Source organism: Heterodontus francisci, chromosome 2 (genome assembly GCF_036365525.1).
Source record: "Heterodontus francisci isolate sHetFra1 chromosome 2, sHetFra1.hap1, whole genome shotgun sequence".
Taxonomy (NCBI): domain Eukaryota; kingdom Metazoa; phylum Chordata; class Chondrichthyes; order Heterodontiformes; family Heterodontidae; genus Heterodontus; species Heterodontus francisci.
Window position 1 is genome coordinate 175,238,677 of NC_090372.1, and position 16,435 is coordinate 175,255,111.

Here is a 16,435-nt window from a genome sequence, read left to right on the forward strand (position 1 = left end):
TGTTATTGAGCAAGGGGTTGAGCTATCGAAATAGGCGGCAGAGGGTCCTGACAGATGGATGGTGGAAGTGGCCAAAAAGAATAAGAGAACTTGCATGTAGTGATTTTTCAGCACAAAAGCATTGAAAATTGCTTACCTGCATGTTTCTTCATTTGAAAAATGAGACTGCACCACTTGCACTTCAAATTTACGATTGTAAATACATGGAAATTACAGACCTATGTCTTCCCACAGATGAACCCAACTGAATTAACTTATGCGTGACAAGGATAAGGAGTGGACACAGTCACCCACACAGGTGGAGATACCCTGACATGCTGTTGCATGAGTTGTCCTTTAGATACAACATGTTAGAGGCATCAATTGATTGAAGTTGCATTATAATGTCACATTATCACTATCAAGTACCTGTGAAAATATGCTTCCTATTCTCATGGCATTTTTCTTTCAACAAGTACTACAAATAGACTAAGTATTGGCCAAAAGTGTGATTATGGCTCACTGTCAACAACAATGAAGCTACCCAGCTGACTCACAAAATGACAAGGCCATGTGTGGTATCTGGTCAGCTTCACAAGTGAAGTGCTTACAGTGGACTGTTAGGTACCAATTACAAATAACAGCAGCAGTAGTTATAGGAAAAATAAAGTATTTCTGTTTCAGTCTGTTTAATTGAAACTGCTCTGCAATGTCAGACCAGTGGAAAACATGATTCTTGTCTTCACAGATATTTCTCAACACAAGTTTCCAAATGTCAATCCTGGTCAGTTTTATGAGCTGCCACTTCTATCTTTAATTATAACTATTTTCGCTGACTTGTTGATTGTCTCTCCCTCTCCGCTAATTTATCCAAGTGCACAAAAATGGAATCAATGGCAGTGCCAGCTTTAAAAGCTATAATGAGATTAACTCTCCATAGACTGCAAACATATGGGGCTGGTTATTTCCGGCCCAGTGGAGACGGGGTTGGAGCCAGAGGTCGAGACCGGAAAAATAGCTGGGAGCGATGTTGGGACAGCTCCCCAATGCATACCCGTCTCCAGGGAACTTTCCCAGGGGTGGGCTGGGATCTGGGTCGGCTGCTCCAGCCAATTAAAGTCCCACTTCGGGGCCATTTTGCGCCAGCGCCAGTAATTTACTGACATCAGAGCAGCCTCCCTCCGTGTGCAGAGGCCGCCAGCTCAACCAAGGTGGCCTCCTGGTGGCAGGACAGAGGGCCAACAAAGCCAGGGTCTCCCTGCCCCAGTGATGGAGCTGTGGGGATGAAAGGCCACAGCCATTTCCATGAAAAGGCCTGTAAAGGGGTTTCCCCTCCAAGCTGATGGCTCTATTGGCTTCAGGCCTCTTAATTTATAACTTCAATGCAGCAGCCAGAGTGCATCCATGTTGAGGTGCCCTCGCGCTTGCTTGCCTGTCTTCTGGTGGGCTGCTGGCCTGACATCGCTGCATTGGGAGCCCATCCAACGGCGAGCAAGAAGGCAGCCAATTAGGAAACCATCAGAGGGCACGCTGACGACATGGATGGGCCCGACGTCGGGGTCCCAACACCTGCCGGAAACCCAGCTCATGTGCTCTGTTCTCTAAATCTAAAAAAACACCTGAAGTGTGTTTTGTTATGTGGTATTCTGATGCATTAGCATCAAACTTGAACCAACGCATTTTTGCCCCGATATCAAAATTCCTTACAGGATTGAAGCATTTGAATATGCTATAATGCACAGGACCAGTGCTAATGGTTGATAGCTCACTGAGTTTGTTACACACCAATTAAAGGTTAACATTAAAATTCATACATGTGTGTTTTCAGGCTGACACTTAATTAAGGTATCAATAAGGAAGTGGAAAGAGTTTGCAGAGATCCAGCACAGACCCAGAGCAACATCTCAACTGTTTCAGTCCACACAAAGCAGCATAAGTATATTAGCAAGTCCAACATTGCTGGACATGTGGGAAATGAGCAAAGAAAGAGCAGGGAAGTTCAAAACCATTTTGATCTCACCAGGGTGCACCATGTTGTGAGGGTTATGCTCAATCAGGAAACCTTAGTGCTACCTCCTGGAACCAGACCTACATCCAAGAAGAAAGATTCACACTGTACTGCCTGTAGTAGTGAATGTGATCACAACACTCAACCTTTATGCTACTGTTTTATCCAGGATGTGGCAGGGGACTTAGGAAGAGTTAGTTAGTTTGCAGAATAGACAAGGTCAGGGACGCTCTGTTTCCTCGTGCCATTAATTGCATTAAATTCAGCATTCGGATACAGCAGCAGGAAAGGCTAAGATATTTTTTATATATAAACTAGCACTCCCACGGTACAGGGCATTTTTTTTTTATTCATTCATGAGATGTGGGTGTCACTGGCCAGGCCATCATTTATCGCCCATCCCTAATTGCCCTTGAGAAGGTGGTGGTGAGCTGCCTTCTTGAACCGCTACAGTCCATGTGTGGTATGTACGCCCACAGTGCTATTAGGAAGGGGGTTCCAGGATTTTGACCCAGCGACAGTGAAGGAACAGTGATATAGTTCCAAGTCAGTATGGTGTGTGACTTGGAGGGGAACTTGCAGGTGGTGGTGTTCCCATGCATTTGCTGCCCTTGTCCTTCTAGTTGGTGGAAGTCGCGGGTTTGGAAGATGCTGTCGAAGGAGCCTTGGTGCGTTGCTGCAGTGCATCTTGTGGATGGTACACACTGCTGCCACTGTGCGTCGGTGGTGGATGGAGTGAATGTTTGTGGATGGGGTGCCAATCAAGCGGGCTGCTTTGTCCTGGATGGTATCGAGCTTCTTGAGTGTTGTTGGAGCTGCACACATCCAGGCAAGTGGAGATTATTCCATCACACTCCTGACTTGTGCCTTGTAGATGGTGGGCAGGCTTTGGGGAGTCCGGAGATGAGTTACTCGCCACAGGATTCCTAGCCTCTGACCTGCTCTTGTAGCCACGGTATTTATATGGCTACTCCAGTTCAGTTTCTGTTCAATGGTAGCCCCTAGGATGTTGATAGTGGGGGATTCAGTGATGGTAATGCCATTGAATGACAAGGGGAGGTGGTTAGATTCTCTCTTGTTGGAGATGGTCATTGCCTGGCACTTGTGTGGTGCGAATGCTACTTGCCACTTATCAGCCCAAGCCTGGATATTGTCCAGGTCTTGCTGCATTTCTACACAGACAGCTTCAGTATCTGAGGAGTAGCGACTGGTGCTGAACATTGTGCAATCATCAGCGAACATCCCCACTTCTGACCTAATGATTAAAGGAAGGTCACTGATGAAACAGCTGAAGATGGTTGGGCCTAGGACACTACCCTGAGGAACTCCTGCAGTGATGTCTTGGAGCTGAGAAGATTGACCTCCAACAACCACAACCATCTTCCTTTATGCTAGGTATGACTCCAACCAGTGGAGAGTTTTCCCCCTGATTCCCATTGACCTCAGTTTTGCTAGGGCTCCTTGATGCCATAGTCGGTCAAATGCTGCCTTGATGTCAAGGGCAGTCACTCTCACCTCACCTCTTGAGTTCAGCTCTTTTGTGCATGTTTGAACCAAGCCTGTAATGAGGTCAGGAGCTGAGTGGCCCTGGTGGATCCCAAACTGAGCGTCACTGAGCAGGTTATTGCATGACCTGTTGAAACTATGTAGACCACTCAAATAAAAACAGAAAATGTTGGAAACACTCAGCAGATCTGTTAGCATCTGTGAAGAGATAAACAAAGTTAACATTTCAGATCTGTGTGGTCTCAATTTTTAAAACACCGAGGGCTTGATCTTCAATTGGGAGTTGGGAACCCGATGCCCTGATCATTTCCAAGTCCCGACCCCGTGCCGCAACTGAGTTGCTGATGCAATGCTATTTTGAAATGGAAAACCACTAATTGGGCCGGAGATGAGCTCAGTGCCCAATCAGTGGCACCGAGTGCTGCATGGAGGTGGGAACCAGCTCCAGATTGCAATGCTGAAAAGCAGACGGTAGCCATAACAGGGCTTGCCTTGCAGAACGGAGCAGGCAAGAGATCAGAGGGTCATGGTGAAAACAAGTAGCCAAACAGTCAGTCAGATGGTACTTTACCCGTTCAGTTTGAATAACCCTATTTTTCCATGACTTTTATTCATCAGCCACACCACATAATGGTTCCCGCTTTGCTTTCGACAGCTGAGCACTTAGATGCACCAGACCATTCACTTTTCCCAGTTTCCACTTTGAAAATCTCCTTTTTGCCCTCCCCAGACCATTAACAAGCTCTTCAAGGAGCTTAACAGGTCATTAATTGGAGGCAAGCGAGTTGCCAGTCCCCCTCGCCCTGCCCTTGTTTTGAAAATAGCAGCGTTTAGAAGGCTTCGGAAGACTGGCATGCCATCTGGGAGCACTATTTTCAAAGCACTTCTGGACCAACCTTATCTCCACGGGCGTTTGAAAATCAAGCCCCATTTCTCTTAACATTTGTAGCAAGCAGACTGTCCTCCTCAAGAACCTGGGTGCATATCTTCAGCTGCATAGTCCAAACCTAACAACTACCCTGTTTTGAACAGAAACTTGTATTTATACAGCCTCTTTAACACAGTAAAACATCCCAAGTTGCTTCACAGGGGCATCATGAAACAAAATAGGACAACAAGTCACATTAGGACAGATTATCAAAAGCTAGGTCAAAAAGATAGGTTTTAAGGGAAGTCGTAAAGGAAGAGAGAGTTAGTGAGGCAGAAAGGTTTATGGAGGGAATTCCAGAACTTAGAATTAAAGCAGCTGAAGGCAAGGGCAGCAATGTGGAGCAATTAAAATTGGGGATGGCTAAGAGGCCAGAATTGGAAGACTGAAAGACTTCAGCTCGTTGTAGGGCAGGGGGAGGTTACAGAAATACTCTGGGGCAAGGTCATGGAGGAATTTGAAAATAATGATGAGAATTTTAAAATTGAGGCCCTGCCAGACTAGGAACCAATGTTGATTAGCCAGCGCAGGGATGATGGTGAACGGGACTCAGTTGAGTTAGGATATGGGCAACGAAGTTTTGGTTGAGCTCAATTTATGAAGAGTGGAAGATGGCAGGCCAGGAAAGCATTGGAATAGTCAAGTCTAGAGGTGGGTTTCAACAACAGAGCTGAGGCATAAGCGGAGATGGACAATGTTACGGAGGTGGAAGTAGGTGGTCTTGCATTAACACTAGGCACTGGACTCATAGTATTCTCACTATATCAACCACAAAATATCACACACTAGGCCCATACTGTACCAGTTAAAACTGATGATTGAATCCATTTACAGTTAGATCAGTTACACAAAGAATAAATTAGGCAAATAATATAGAGAAAAACAAATACATATGAATGATTTAGAAATAATTTGTCCTTTTTGGCCCAGGAATTTTTTTCTAACTGTTCTTACAATTTTTGAAATTGAAGAGTTTCATGGAATTACGCAAACGAGCCTTGTCTTGTCTCTTTGAGTGATACAGCATCAGTCTGGATATGTAGTCTTCAAATTGAAATGCTACCGTTGGAATACATGAATGCTTTATACACCGACAGGTCACTACGTCAGAACTGCTGAACACAGAATAAACTTTCCTGTTTTATAAGGTTCTCAGTCAATTGCAATTAAAAGAACAGTAGTTACAGGATCTTGTATTATTAAAACACAATTTTAGGAAGAAGACCTCATAGAATGCTAATAAAAAAACAGTAGAATCCAAGTATCTGAATGACTGTTCCAACCCCATCATCTATAGCAAACTGTCTTATTTTTACCCAAAGGAAAAAGTTCTGTGGCTTTGAGTCAGATGAAGTGCCTCTGGGCAGCTATGTTAAGTGTTAACAAAGTTAATGGGTCTGTCTCAATACTTATTTTTGGCACAGGTACAATCTGTGATATTGCAAATGGCATATGAACACACTGCAAAATTATTATGCATGATGACAAGTGGAAACTTGTAGCATGGATCTGGAACACTCGAAACATGGCACCACTACAAAACCTCCATCTTCCCAAACAAAGAGCCTACAGTGATGCCAATTTAAGAGGCAAGAACATCACTGAGCAAGCATTTTCCATGCTCAAACAACAGCCTGATGTTTGGACTGCACCGAGGTGTCATACCCTAGAATAAGATTGAAGGACGAGAATAGTGTGCTACCTGCTACATAACATGGTTGTAGAAAGAAGTATAGGTCTATCTATGGAAGAGAGCAGAGGAGGAAGGTAAGGGTGAGCTAGCAGAGAAAAAACAGCATTGATTCACCAGAAAATGATTGAGTAGTTCTTTCCCTGAGGCTTACCTTTCTGCTTCTTGATGTTCTTTTGCAACCTTTTAAGCAAAATTAATATTTGTAATATAACGAAGATAGAGTTCCAGGCTGCAAAGATTCAAAAGCAATTAGGCCCCAGGGTAGGTAACGTATATCCAAGTGAGCTATGGGAGATTTGTGAGATACTGACAATCATTATGAGGGAGTCACTGGACAATAAGGAGGTGTCAGTAGATTGGTCATTGCGGTGCCTGTACACAAAAAGGGACAATAAATCAAACTCAGGAAACTACCTATTGACTTATTTTAGTTCTTTTTAAAAATAATCATACTGATTGTTGAGCACACACCTGAAAACTATCAGTACAATAATAGCTTAATAAACAGACTTCTTTGAGGAGGTGCCATCCCAGGTGAACTGTGATAAGAATATGAAACATAATTCCTAGAGGGTTCCAGAGCCATTTCAAAGTTTCACACAGAAATCTGTTTGATAAACTCAAAGCTGTGAGAGTTCAGGATAAATCTTCAGTATGTATAAGAAGTTGACTAAAGCATAGAAAACATCGGGTCCTTGTTAGAGGAGGTATATTGGGATGGGGTAAGTGCTGATTGGAATACCCCCAGGATCAGTGCTGATGATTTGAAATAAGGAGAGGCAGTGAAATTGCAGTGGTAGGTCATAAATTACAGCATGAATTATACAAAATATGTCAGAAAAATGTAAAGTACAACACATAGCAAGAAAAAATGGGCAACATACATACTCTATGAATGATCTTGATCAAGTTGAATAATACCTAGCTGTGGTGGTATGAGTTTTTTTTATTTGTTCATGGGATGTGGGCATCGCTGGCAAGGCCAGCATTATTGCCCATTCCTAATTACCTCCTCTTGAGAAGGCAATGGTGAGCTGTCTTCCTAAACCGCTGCAGTGTAAGTATGCCCGAGGTGCTGCTAGGGAGGAAGTTCCAAGATTTTGACCTAGTGGCAGTGAAGGAATGATGATATATTCTGATCTTCATCCAAGGACATTGAAGCTGGACTTTATTGCATCCTGGATTTTGGATCGTTAACCTCAATAATATCAGTGAGTGAATCCCTGAGAGGTGCCTGCGTACCTGAGGTGTATGTAGTCTGGAGCTGCCACTGACATTGCATGCTGCTCAATGGTAGTCCACAGAGATGAGATTTATTGGTATAAAACATCCCTGAACTGTGTATGCATAGTGCTCTGATAAGTAATCTGTACACACATTCATTCTCCTGAAGTATGTTCCATTGGGTATATAACCCCATGAGGCTTGAATCATGAAGGAACACAATAGAAACCATGATAATATTAGGCCTCTAACAAATATCTGTACCTATTAAAATGCACCTCTCTTGGAATTCGAATTCAATCATCATCCAGAGCATTTCTCTTAAAGGAGCTCTAGCATCAAGGTGGATGTCTTGTCAGGTTCTTTACCACATTCATTCACAAAGAAAGGTATAACAACCCTATTGGTCAAGCATGCCACCATCATTTTGTTGAACATTCCTGCAACAAATGTATTATTTTTAACATTGGCACAGTAGCCTAGTGGTATGGTACTGGTCTAGCAATCCAGAGGTTAGGAATTCATAATAGCAATATGGCAAGTTTTCAAAGTCTGATGAAACCATCTGGTACTAATTGAAGAATAACACAACAGCATTTAAGTAAGATCAATGTGGTAAAGACTTCACGTAACATCACAAGGTCTTAATCATACAGATTTTTGATGACTGGGTCATTGTAATATAGGAATGAGGGGAAGAAATCTGATCTTCAAATGATTCTCAATTACAATTACTGTTTAAAGATTGTTTGATCTTAAGATGCATTTGATCTTACAGCGTTAACCTGAGACTTGATATTTACACTGCAATTATCAGGGATGGTTTTGTGCCGAAACTGTCTTTTGAAGTACACTTGATGTTAATAGTAGAGCTGACTATAACCTTAATCCCTCTTTCTCTATTTTCTTCCTAATAGCTCTTTTAAAAAAAATAAATCAAGAGTAAAAATTGTTCAGGTTGCTGTGCGAGCATCATCATAAATGTATTCAAAAAACATTTATAGTCTTGCTACATACCGCGTCAAGAGCTGCCTTTTCTCCCGTATTTGATAATGTATTTGATAATGCCCCTGAAAGGAGTTTCAAAGAGTAAAAGTCAGAAATTGACATAAAGATTTTAGATCTTAAATAATGAGGAAATGAGCATGTGGCAGCTCAGGCTTATTTTACTTTGCTCATTCCCTTTGAAGTGCTTAACGTCTTGCCGGCAGTCATTCGTGATTTCTTGAGAAGCAGATCTCATCCCTTTGTTTTAGAGTCTGAGCAATGTGGTTCACAAGCCAGAGATCAGCATTCTAGAAAGTAACTTAAAAAAATCATATGAATATTTTTACTCATTATACCACAATACTACATGGAGATATAGGCTAACTTGCAGCTTAACAGAGGGCAGACTTTCCACCTTAACACTTCTAATATAAAATGCCACTATGCATTATATTAGTCAGTGTCTGTCACCTTGCTTGTGATGCACTGCCAACAGAGTGGAATAACTGTATATATTTATAGCACAGTGTCCACTAACTACTGTTAGCTGCAATCTTAATGCATTTTTGCCTTAGGTCAAACAAAGTAGAATTTTTTTCCAAGCTTCTTGAGTGTTGTTGGAGCTGCACTCACGCAAGCAAGTGAGGAGTAGTTGTTTGGTAGTACAGAACTTGAGTATTGCTGAAAATAGAGACATGATGTCGAAGTTTTTCCTCTTGCACTCATCAGGACAATCTGAAAGAATAGCAATGTAAGGGAAAACAATGACTTTATACTGTATGAGAAGAGAGTGCTGATTGGTTGGCAAGTGAACTCTGATTGGTAGAGATGTTGCCATGGAGAATGCACCAGTTTGTGCACTAAGAATTACGCTGACAACCAATTTAAGATTGCCAGTAGGGCTTGCAGTGTGGCACATTTGCATGTACTGGAAGCTACATATATTAACACACAGGGCCCTGTTCTTTGCAGACAGAAAGAACATGTGCAAACATTGTGCCTGTTCCAGCTAAATAAAGTGACAGCCATTCACTGTAAAAAATGTGCTTTATTAGATTTCTCAGAAACACCTCAAATCACTTCAGAAGAAATGAATTACTTTTGAAGGGCAGTGAGCGTAATGTAGGCAAACGCACCAGTCATTTTATGCACAGTATTCCCATGAATATTGATGAGATAAATGACCAGTGGAAGTCCATCTGATGGTACTAGCTGAGGGAGGAATGTTGCATTTTGTTGATTGCTGCACATTGTCCAATTGTTTTGTGTGAATGTTTTTAAAGTTCTGACTTTTAGATTTTTCCCGTTTGTCCAGAGAGATTTCTGGAAGATCACGAGAACTTGGTGGAGACCCTGTCACATTGGACACGGGACAGCGAAAACAAACTTCTGTTTGTTGAACAAAAAGAGAAATACGCTGTCTTCAAAAATCCTCAGGTGAGCAAATGCAATAAAAAGAAAACAATTGAATGGTTAGCAGCGCAGATTTCCAATCATCATATTACTGCCAGCTTTAACCTGCTTCAAATAAATAACTTAATGCAGGCATTAAAACAACGCTAACTGGAAACTCCAAGCTAATGTCTTCATGTGAAACAATTCACTGGCTTCTTTGGATTAGATGAAAAATGATTCCTTAAACACTGCCTGAAAACTACAACTGACTGCAAAGTATGAACAGAATGAAAATTAACTCTTCTTATGACACATAATGAACACTAATTTAACCTTTACTTGTTTGCCAAATGGAAACATCGTGGGGGGAGTTCTATGCTCTCCCCCAGTCAGGTTTCGAGGTGGGGCAAGCGTATAATCGGGTTTGATGGTGGCAGGAGGGGGACCCTGCCACCTTCCCACCTCCACCCAAATTAAGTCTGGGGCAGGAAGGCCTGTGAACAGAGTTTCCATCCTGTCACCAATTGAGGCCCTTAAGTGAACAATTAATGCACAATTAAGGGCCTAATCTGCCACCATCAGAATTATCCCAGTGGCGGGCGGGTCTGTTGTAGGACGGGAAGCAAGCAAAGCAAACCCGTGTTGGTTGCTTGTCAGTTCCAGGGCTGGGGGAGTGTCCCTCGTTAAAAGGTACTTAGTGCCTGAACGACGAACCTGGCATCGGGAAGGCGGGGCCCGCTGAGAGCCACCCCCCTGCCCTTGCTGACAAACCCCCTACACTCCCCTCCCCCGCGACTCCCATCCCATGAAACCCTTCGTGCTCTGACAACTGTGGCCTGGGTCCAGGGCCTCGGGTGAGTGCTTTACCGGCAGCAACCGCTGCCTCCGCTGCTCAGTTAAAGAGCTGACAGCCTCTCATTGGCCAACAGCTCTCAGTAGGCAGGACTTCCACCATCAGGGTCCTTGATCCCAGGAAAGGCCCTCCGCTGTCCACTTAAGTGCCTAACCGGACAGGTGAGCCTTCACCAGAGGAGGTGACGCAGGGCTCTTGGTGGCGCTTTTGCCGGTGGTCGAGACCTCTTTCACCTGGATAAAATCCTGACTATTGAATCTGTGCAATGGAATGTGGTAGCGTAATAGGTAAGAGGAAAAAAAAAATCATAAATGATAAGCTTTCAAGAAATAGCAAAACAGTGGCACAGTGGTTAGCACCGGAGCCTCACAGCTCCAGGGACCCGGGTTCAATTCTGGGTACTGCCTGTGCGGAGTTTGCAAGTTCTCCCTGTGACCATGTGGGTTTTCTCCGGGTGCTCTGGTTTCCTCCCACTGCCAAAGACTTGCAGGTTGATTGGTAAATTGGCCATTGTAAATTGCCCCTAGTGTAGGTAGGTGGTAGGGAATATGGGATTACTGTAGGGTTAGTATAAATGGGTGGTTCTTGGTTGGCACAGACTCAGTGGGCCGAAGGGCCTGTTTCAGTGCTGTATCTCTAAATAAAAAAATTTCTGCAGGAAAGGAACTAATGGCCTTTAGCAAATACCAGCGGGATTAAATGCTGTACGTTGGTGTTTCTACATTTTGTGTATCAATCTTGGGATTGCAGTGTGTGCACTGTTCTCCCGGTGTACAAGCTTTCATGAGGCCGGTCTCAATGTAGGTCTTGTCCATCCAGAAAGATCCTAACACTGCCCCCGCACCACCCCCGCTTCCACCCTCCCCCCAACATTGTATCATTCAATTGGTTTGTCAAGACATCTGTACGTGCTTAACTCCAAATTAACACTTTTACTAGCCAGGTTCAGGAATTCTGGGAACCAGTGGCAGGTCAGGGGACAAGGGCCAGAAACTCAGGGGGAGTTTTAACTATCTTGACCTGTCAGGAACTGGGGAGACCAGTAGATTAAAGGAGTTTTAACTCCACAGTGCGCATGTGACATTGGCAAAAGTCTCCCCACCCTGAAGTGAATCTGATTGGCAAGCATGGCTTCCAGTCGGATGGGGAGCAGTCCAGAGGAGGCTACAGGACCAGGGAGGGTGGGAGGGTGTTTTGATCCTGGTGGGCTGAGGGTGCGATCCAGATGGACGTTCCTATCCAGGGAGAGTGGTGGGGGGTCGTAAGACAAAAGTCTGAGGATTGGACGGCTGGGGGATGGGATTGAAGGGCTCAGGGTGGATTGGAGGCTTGGATAGGGGAGGAATTGGAGGCTTCGGGGGAATCAAATTTTTAACGCCTGAGCTCCCTGCCCGACCCAAACCCGCCCATTTTCTGGGGTTATAATTACCCCTTAGATCTCTGCTGCCGTGTTTGTACAAAACCAGATATGTTTATCTTTGGCAGTACAGACTGACTGGGACCTGGTGAGTTGGGTGTTGGTGGTACTATCACAATATAAAAACTCCTTCTAAAACTTTTATGAACTGGGGAATTGACATGCAAGCATTGGAAAGGCAAAGGAGAAACCAAAAGTCAAATGTTTGTCCCTGCCTCCCTTTCTATTGCCGTGATTGGAGAAGTAATAGGGGAGGAAACCAACTTGGCAAGGTATCTTGACAGAGCCTGGATGCCCAGAAAAATGGTACTGAGAATTACAAAATCTTTCTCAATTTCTAACCTCAAGCAATAGTTACTCTCATCTTTTTTATACCATGACCACAGGATATTCAAGGTTAATCCTGCTCCAGTTTTCTGGAGGTATGGCCCTGACCTTGAGCTATGGGAGAATGGATGCACATAATTCTCAGTTCTTTGGTAGCTTCCATAACTTCATAACTAATTGATTTAAATTGCCTTCCTTAAATGCATGTGGAGTAAACCTTGCTGAAACAGGCCTATTTATGTGAAATTAGAGACCTGTGGCAGGTAGGACCGCCGTTCTCCAGGGCACATTTGGTGATTGGCCAAACAGCTAGGATTAATAGAATCTGGGATCTAGACTTGTCGCCAGGGGGTGGAATTCTTCCCACTCAGCTGCATACAGCCCTGCAAACAAATTCTCCTATATCGGGTGGTCCTAAATGGACAGAGACAGACAGTGGAGAGCTTTAGCTGGTTAACTCCACTAGTGCTCCTACCTGAGATTCCCTTAACCTTGGCTGTTACCAACCACAGCCTGAGTACTTCAGACTTACACAAGTAGAGTGTGCCACTTCTATCTGGATGGCCTCCTGGTCTCCAGTGAGTGGAGAACGTCACTCCTCCAGCCCCCCTCCTGCACCAAGGCCACCAGTGCTGTGTTTGGGACCTTGGAGCCCACTCTCTGTTGTGCCATTTCTGTGTTTTTCCCAGGTCAAACTCACTCTTAGAATGACTTCCAATACCTTTTCTAGTCAAAATGCAGCTCCATGCTGAGTGGTGCAAGCTAGCTTTAAGTAGTGCGCACTAGCTTGAACTTGTGTTAGCCTCTCATGATTTTGCTGCCCCTACTCGGGTGTGAAGCCAGTCAGCAGTGCGCTTAGCACTGTCTGCATGGAAATCATTGAAATGAGCAGGTAGCACAAAGTTTGTGTGCTGCCTGTATCAGAAACAATGGGTGTAGGTTAATCATGCATTGCGATCCACTGTTTTCTGACCTTATGCAATTTCACTGTCTTAGGCTCCAAACTGTATCTAGTCAGCATTTTCATACAAGCTGTTGGTTAAATAGTGGAAGTTTACTTGTTGTATTAATACATGTGGGTGGATGCATTTATCCGGCACTGAAACTAAAACTTCTTCCTATCTGTCAGCTCTCATGGTGTGTTGAAATAATAAACATCATGATTCTGCTGGATTATATTTAGGATTAGGATCTTCCATTATGTCTCAGCAACTATATTAACACATTTATGTGATCAGATGGGGATGCGGAGCACATTGATCTTCATTATGGTCTGAATTTTACCCATCGGGCAGAGTGCCTGACAACAGGCAGAAATGCGGGTCAGTGGCACATAAGAGGGGGAGCAGTGGGACTTCCTATAAAGTTTTACCAGCGACAGCCAATTCAGGGCCTGCAGGCTGGAGAGCCAGCCAATTGACAGTGGCAGAAAGGTCCTAAGGTCGGCAGCTCGCATGCAGCTGCCAATTTTTTATTCGTTCATGGGATGTGGGCGTTCCTGGCTCAGCCAGCATTTATTGCCCATCCCTAATTGTCCTTGAGAAGGTGGTGGTGAGCTGCCTTCTTGAACCGCTGCAGTCCTTGGGGTGTAGGTACACCCACAGTGCTGTTAGGAAGGGAGTTCCAGGATTTTGACCCGACGACAGTGAAGGAACAGCGATATAGTTCTAAGTCAGGATGGTGTGTGTCTTGGAGGGGAACTTGCAGGTGGTGTTCCCATGCAACTGCTGCCCTTGTCCTTCTAGGTGGTAGAGGTTATGGGTTTGGAAGGTACTGTCAAATGTGCCTTGGTACTTTGCTGCAGTGCATCTTGTAGATGGTACACACTGCTGCCACTGTGCATTGGTGGTGATGGGAGTGAATGTTGAAGGTGGTGGATGGGGTGCTAATAAAGCAGGCTGCTTTGGCCTGGATGGTGTCAAGCTTCTTGAGTATTATTAGAGCTGCACCCTTCCAGGCAAGTGAAAAGTATTCCATCACACTCCTGACTTGTGCCTTGTAGATGGTGGACAGGCACTGGGGAGTCAGGAGGTGAGTTACTCGCTGCAGAATTCCTAGCCTCTGACCTGCTCTTGTAGCCACAGTATTTATGCGGCTGGTCCAGTTCAGTTTCTGGTCAATGGTAACCCCCAGGATGGCTGAAGACAGAGGCAGGAAGGATGGGATCATCAGCAAAGAAAGCCGCAGAGGAATGGCGTCAGAACAAGGCAGAGCTGCTTATGATTCAGCAACGCCTACTTGAAGGCATTTTTGTAAGTAGTCAGAGAAGGGAGGCAGGTCCTGTTTCCAGCAGACAGGAGGGGGAGGCCAGCAAGTCTCACCAAGAAGGCATGGCTGGAGGTGGAAGACATCGTAAGTAGCTGAGGGGTTGTTGCAAGAGCCTGGATATAGTGCAGAAAGAGATTTAATGACCTGGGGTCTGCAAAAGTGTGTGGCATTTAGAATTGCAAACTGGGAGCCCAGCATGAATTAAAAGCCGCACAGGAAATGTGTGACCAGGTGGTAGAACCATGCATGGGGCAACACCAGGCACCAACATCCACATTGAGGTGCCCAGTTCATGCGCACCCGAACCCCATGGTCAGTGACAGGTGACTGCAGCATTGAAGTGCCTGAATAGCCATGTCACCAAGTTCCCCTCCAAGACACACACCATCCTAGTGATGCGGAAAAATTTTTTTTTTTTAAATAAAAAATTACACTGCATCACCTCATTCCAGCACACCCTCCATCTGCGCTGATACATCAACGTCAATGGGCTTTGATGCACCTGTAGAATGGGTGGTACAATCTGGTGAGCACTGCACAGACGCACAGGAGGAGGTAACAGAAGCAGTGATAGTTGTGGTCATTTCCCCTCAGAGGAGTGAGGAGAGGGCCAGTAATGCTCCTCTTCTTGCAGATGATGAACCTCAGGCATCATCAGTAAAGCAGCCGATGCTTCAGCAGCAGCGTAAAATGTGTGAAGATCTGTCTGAGTTTCCAGAGGCAGTGAAATCCTATGTGCAAAGATGGAGAAGTCCATCCATGCCATGGCTCCATATCTCTGTGAACACATGACATCCCCCATTGAGAGAGTGGCAATACTCATGGGGAGACACATGAGTGTATGTAGGGGGTGCACACAGACCTCAGTAGCATGGCTTCATCCATGAGTTCTAGGGAGCAATGGGTTGGCAATGCACCTCCCCGTCACCAGGAACTGAACCACTCCAGTCAAACAGTGGAATGCATGTGTGGCCTGAAAGGGCACAGGAGGGGCAAGCTCAGGCAATGGGGAGTCCTCTCAAGGCGCTGCCATAACTAACTGAAGGCAGATCGTTGACCCCTTTGATGGTGACACCATCGCTGCATGCCGGTCTGATGATTGAGACCACCCCTGCGCAGATACAGGTGGCCCAAACATGCCAGGACCCAGTAGGGCTTAGGCACCCAGAGGACACAAGCCATGGCTATTTAACGCACCGGAGCAAGAAAGGCAGCTGGCTGCCCCCATATCAACTCGAAGCATTAGGGGAGCACCCCGTAGAAGTGACAGTAAGCGAGCGTGTAAATGCATGGAATAGCATGTGGGTTTCACTGGGTGATAATAATTTGTTCACTGCAGAAGCCTTTAATGTTTAATGAAAGTTAAAGGTCTTTGCATTCTATGTATAATGACTTGCACTTTTATTTTTATGCAACAATTGACAGCGGCCAGATGTGAAATCAAATAGATGAATGGTATGTAAAGGTGAGGGCCTCAGGCACAGAGAGATGCTATGGGTCTATGATGAAAGGTCAGCAAGGCTGTCTCTGGGACAGAACTTGTTGGTTCGATGGCCTCTTGCACTTGTCCTCATGTGAAGCTCCCTGCCACGCATGTGACTGCCCTGTGAGCTGACTCAGCAGTGCCATCATCATCAGCTGACACATGTTGAGATGCCTCATGCTTATTCTACTCCTCTGAGGATACAGCTCACTCAGTGTCTTCCTCTGGCTCCAGCGCTACTCCCCTCTGGAACACCAGATTGTGCAATGTGCAGCAGATAACAATGATGTGGGATACCCTTGAGTGTTAGTATTGCAGGGCTCCCCCAGATGTATCGAGGCATCTAAACTTCATCTTCAAAAGGCCA

At 44.9% G+C, this 16,435-nt stretch overlaps 1 protein-coding gene across 2 annotated transcripts in view; it reads left to right on the forward strand.

The window, feature by feature from the left end:
• The window catches only part of apbb1ip (amyloid beta (A4) precursor protein-binding, family B, member 1 interacting protein), a 156,288-nt gene that overhangs the window by 104,820 nt on the left and 35,033 nt on the right, over nucleotides 1-16,435 (forward strand). For both annotated transcript variants that reach the window (XM_068013909.1, XM_068013912.1), the window contains exon 7: nucleotides 9,641-9,762. In XM_068013909.1, coding sequence (XP_067870010.1) covers nucleotides 9,641-9,762 — 122 coding nt within the window. The remainder of the gene's footprint in view (nucleotides 1-9,640; nucleotides 9,763-16,435) is intronic.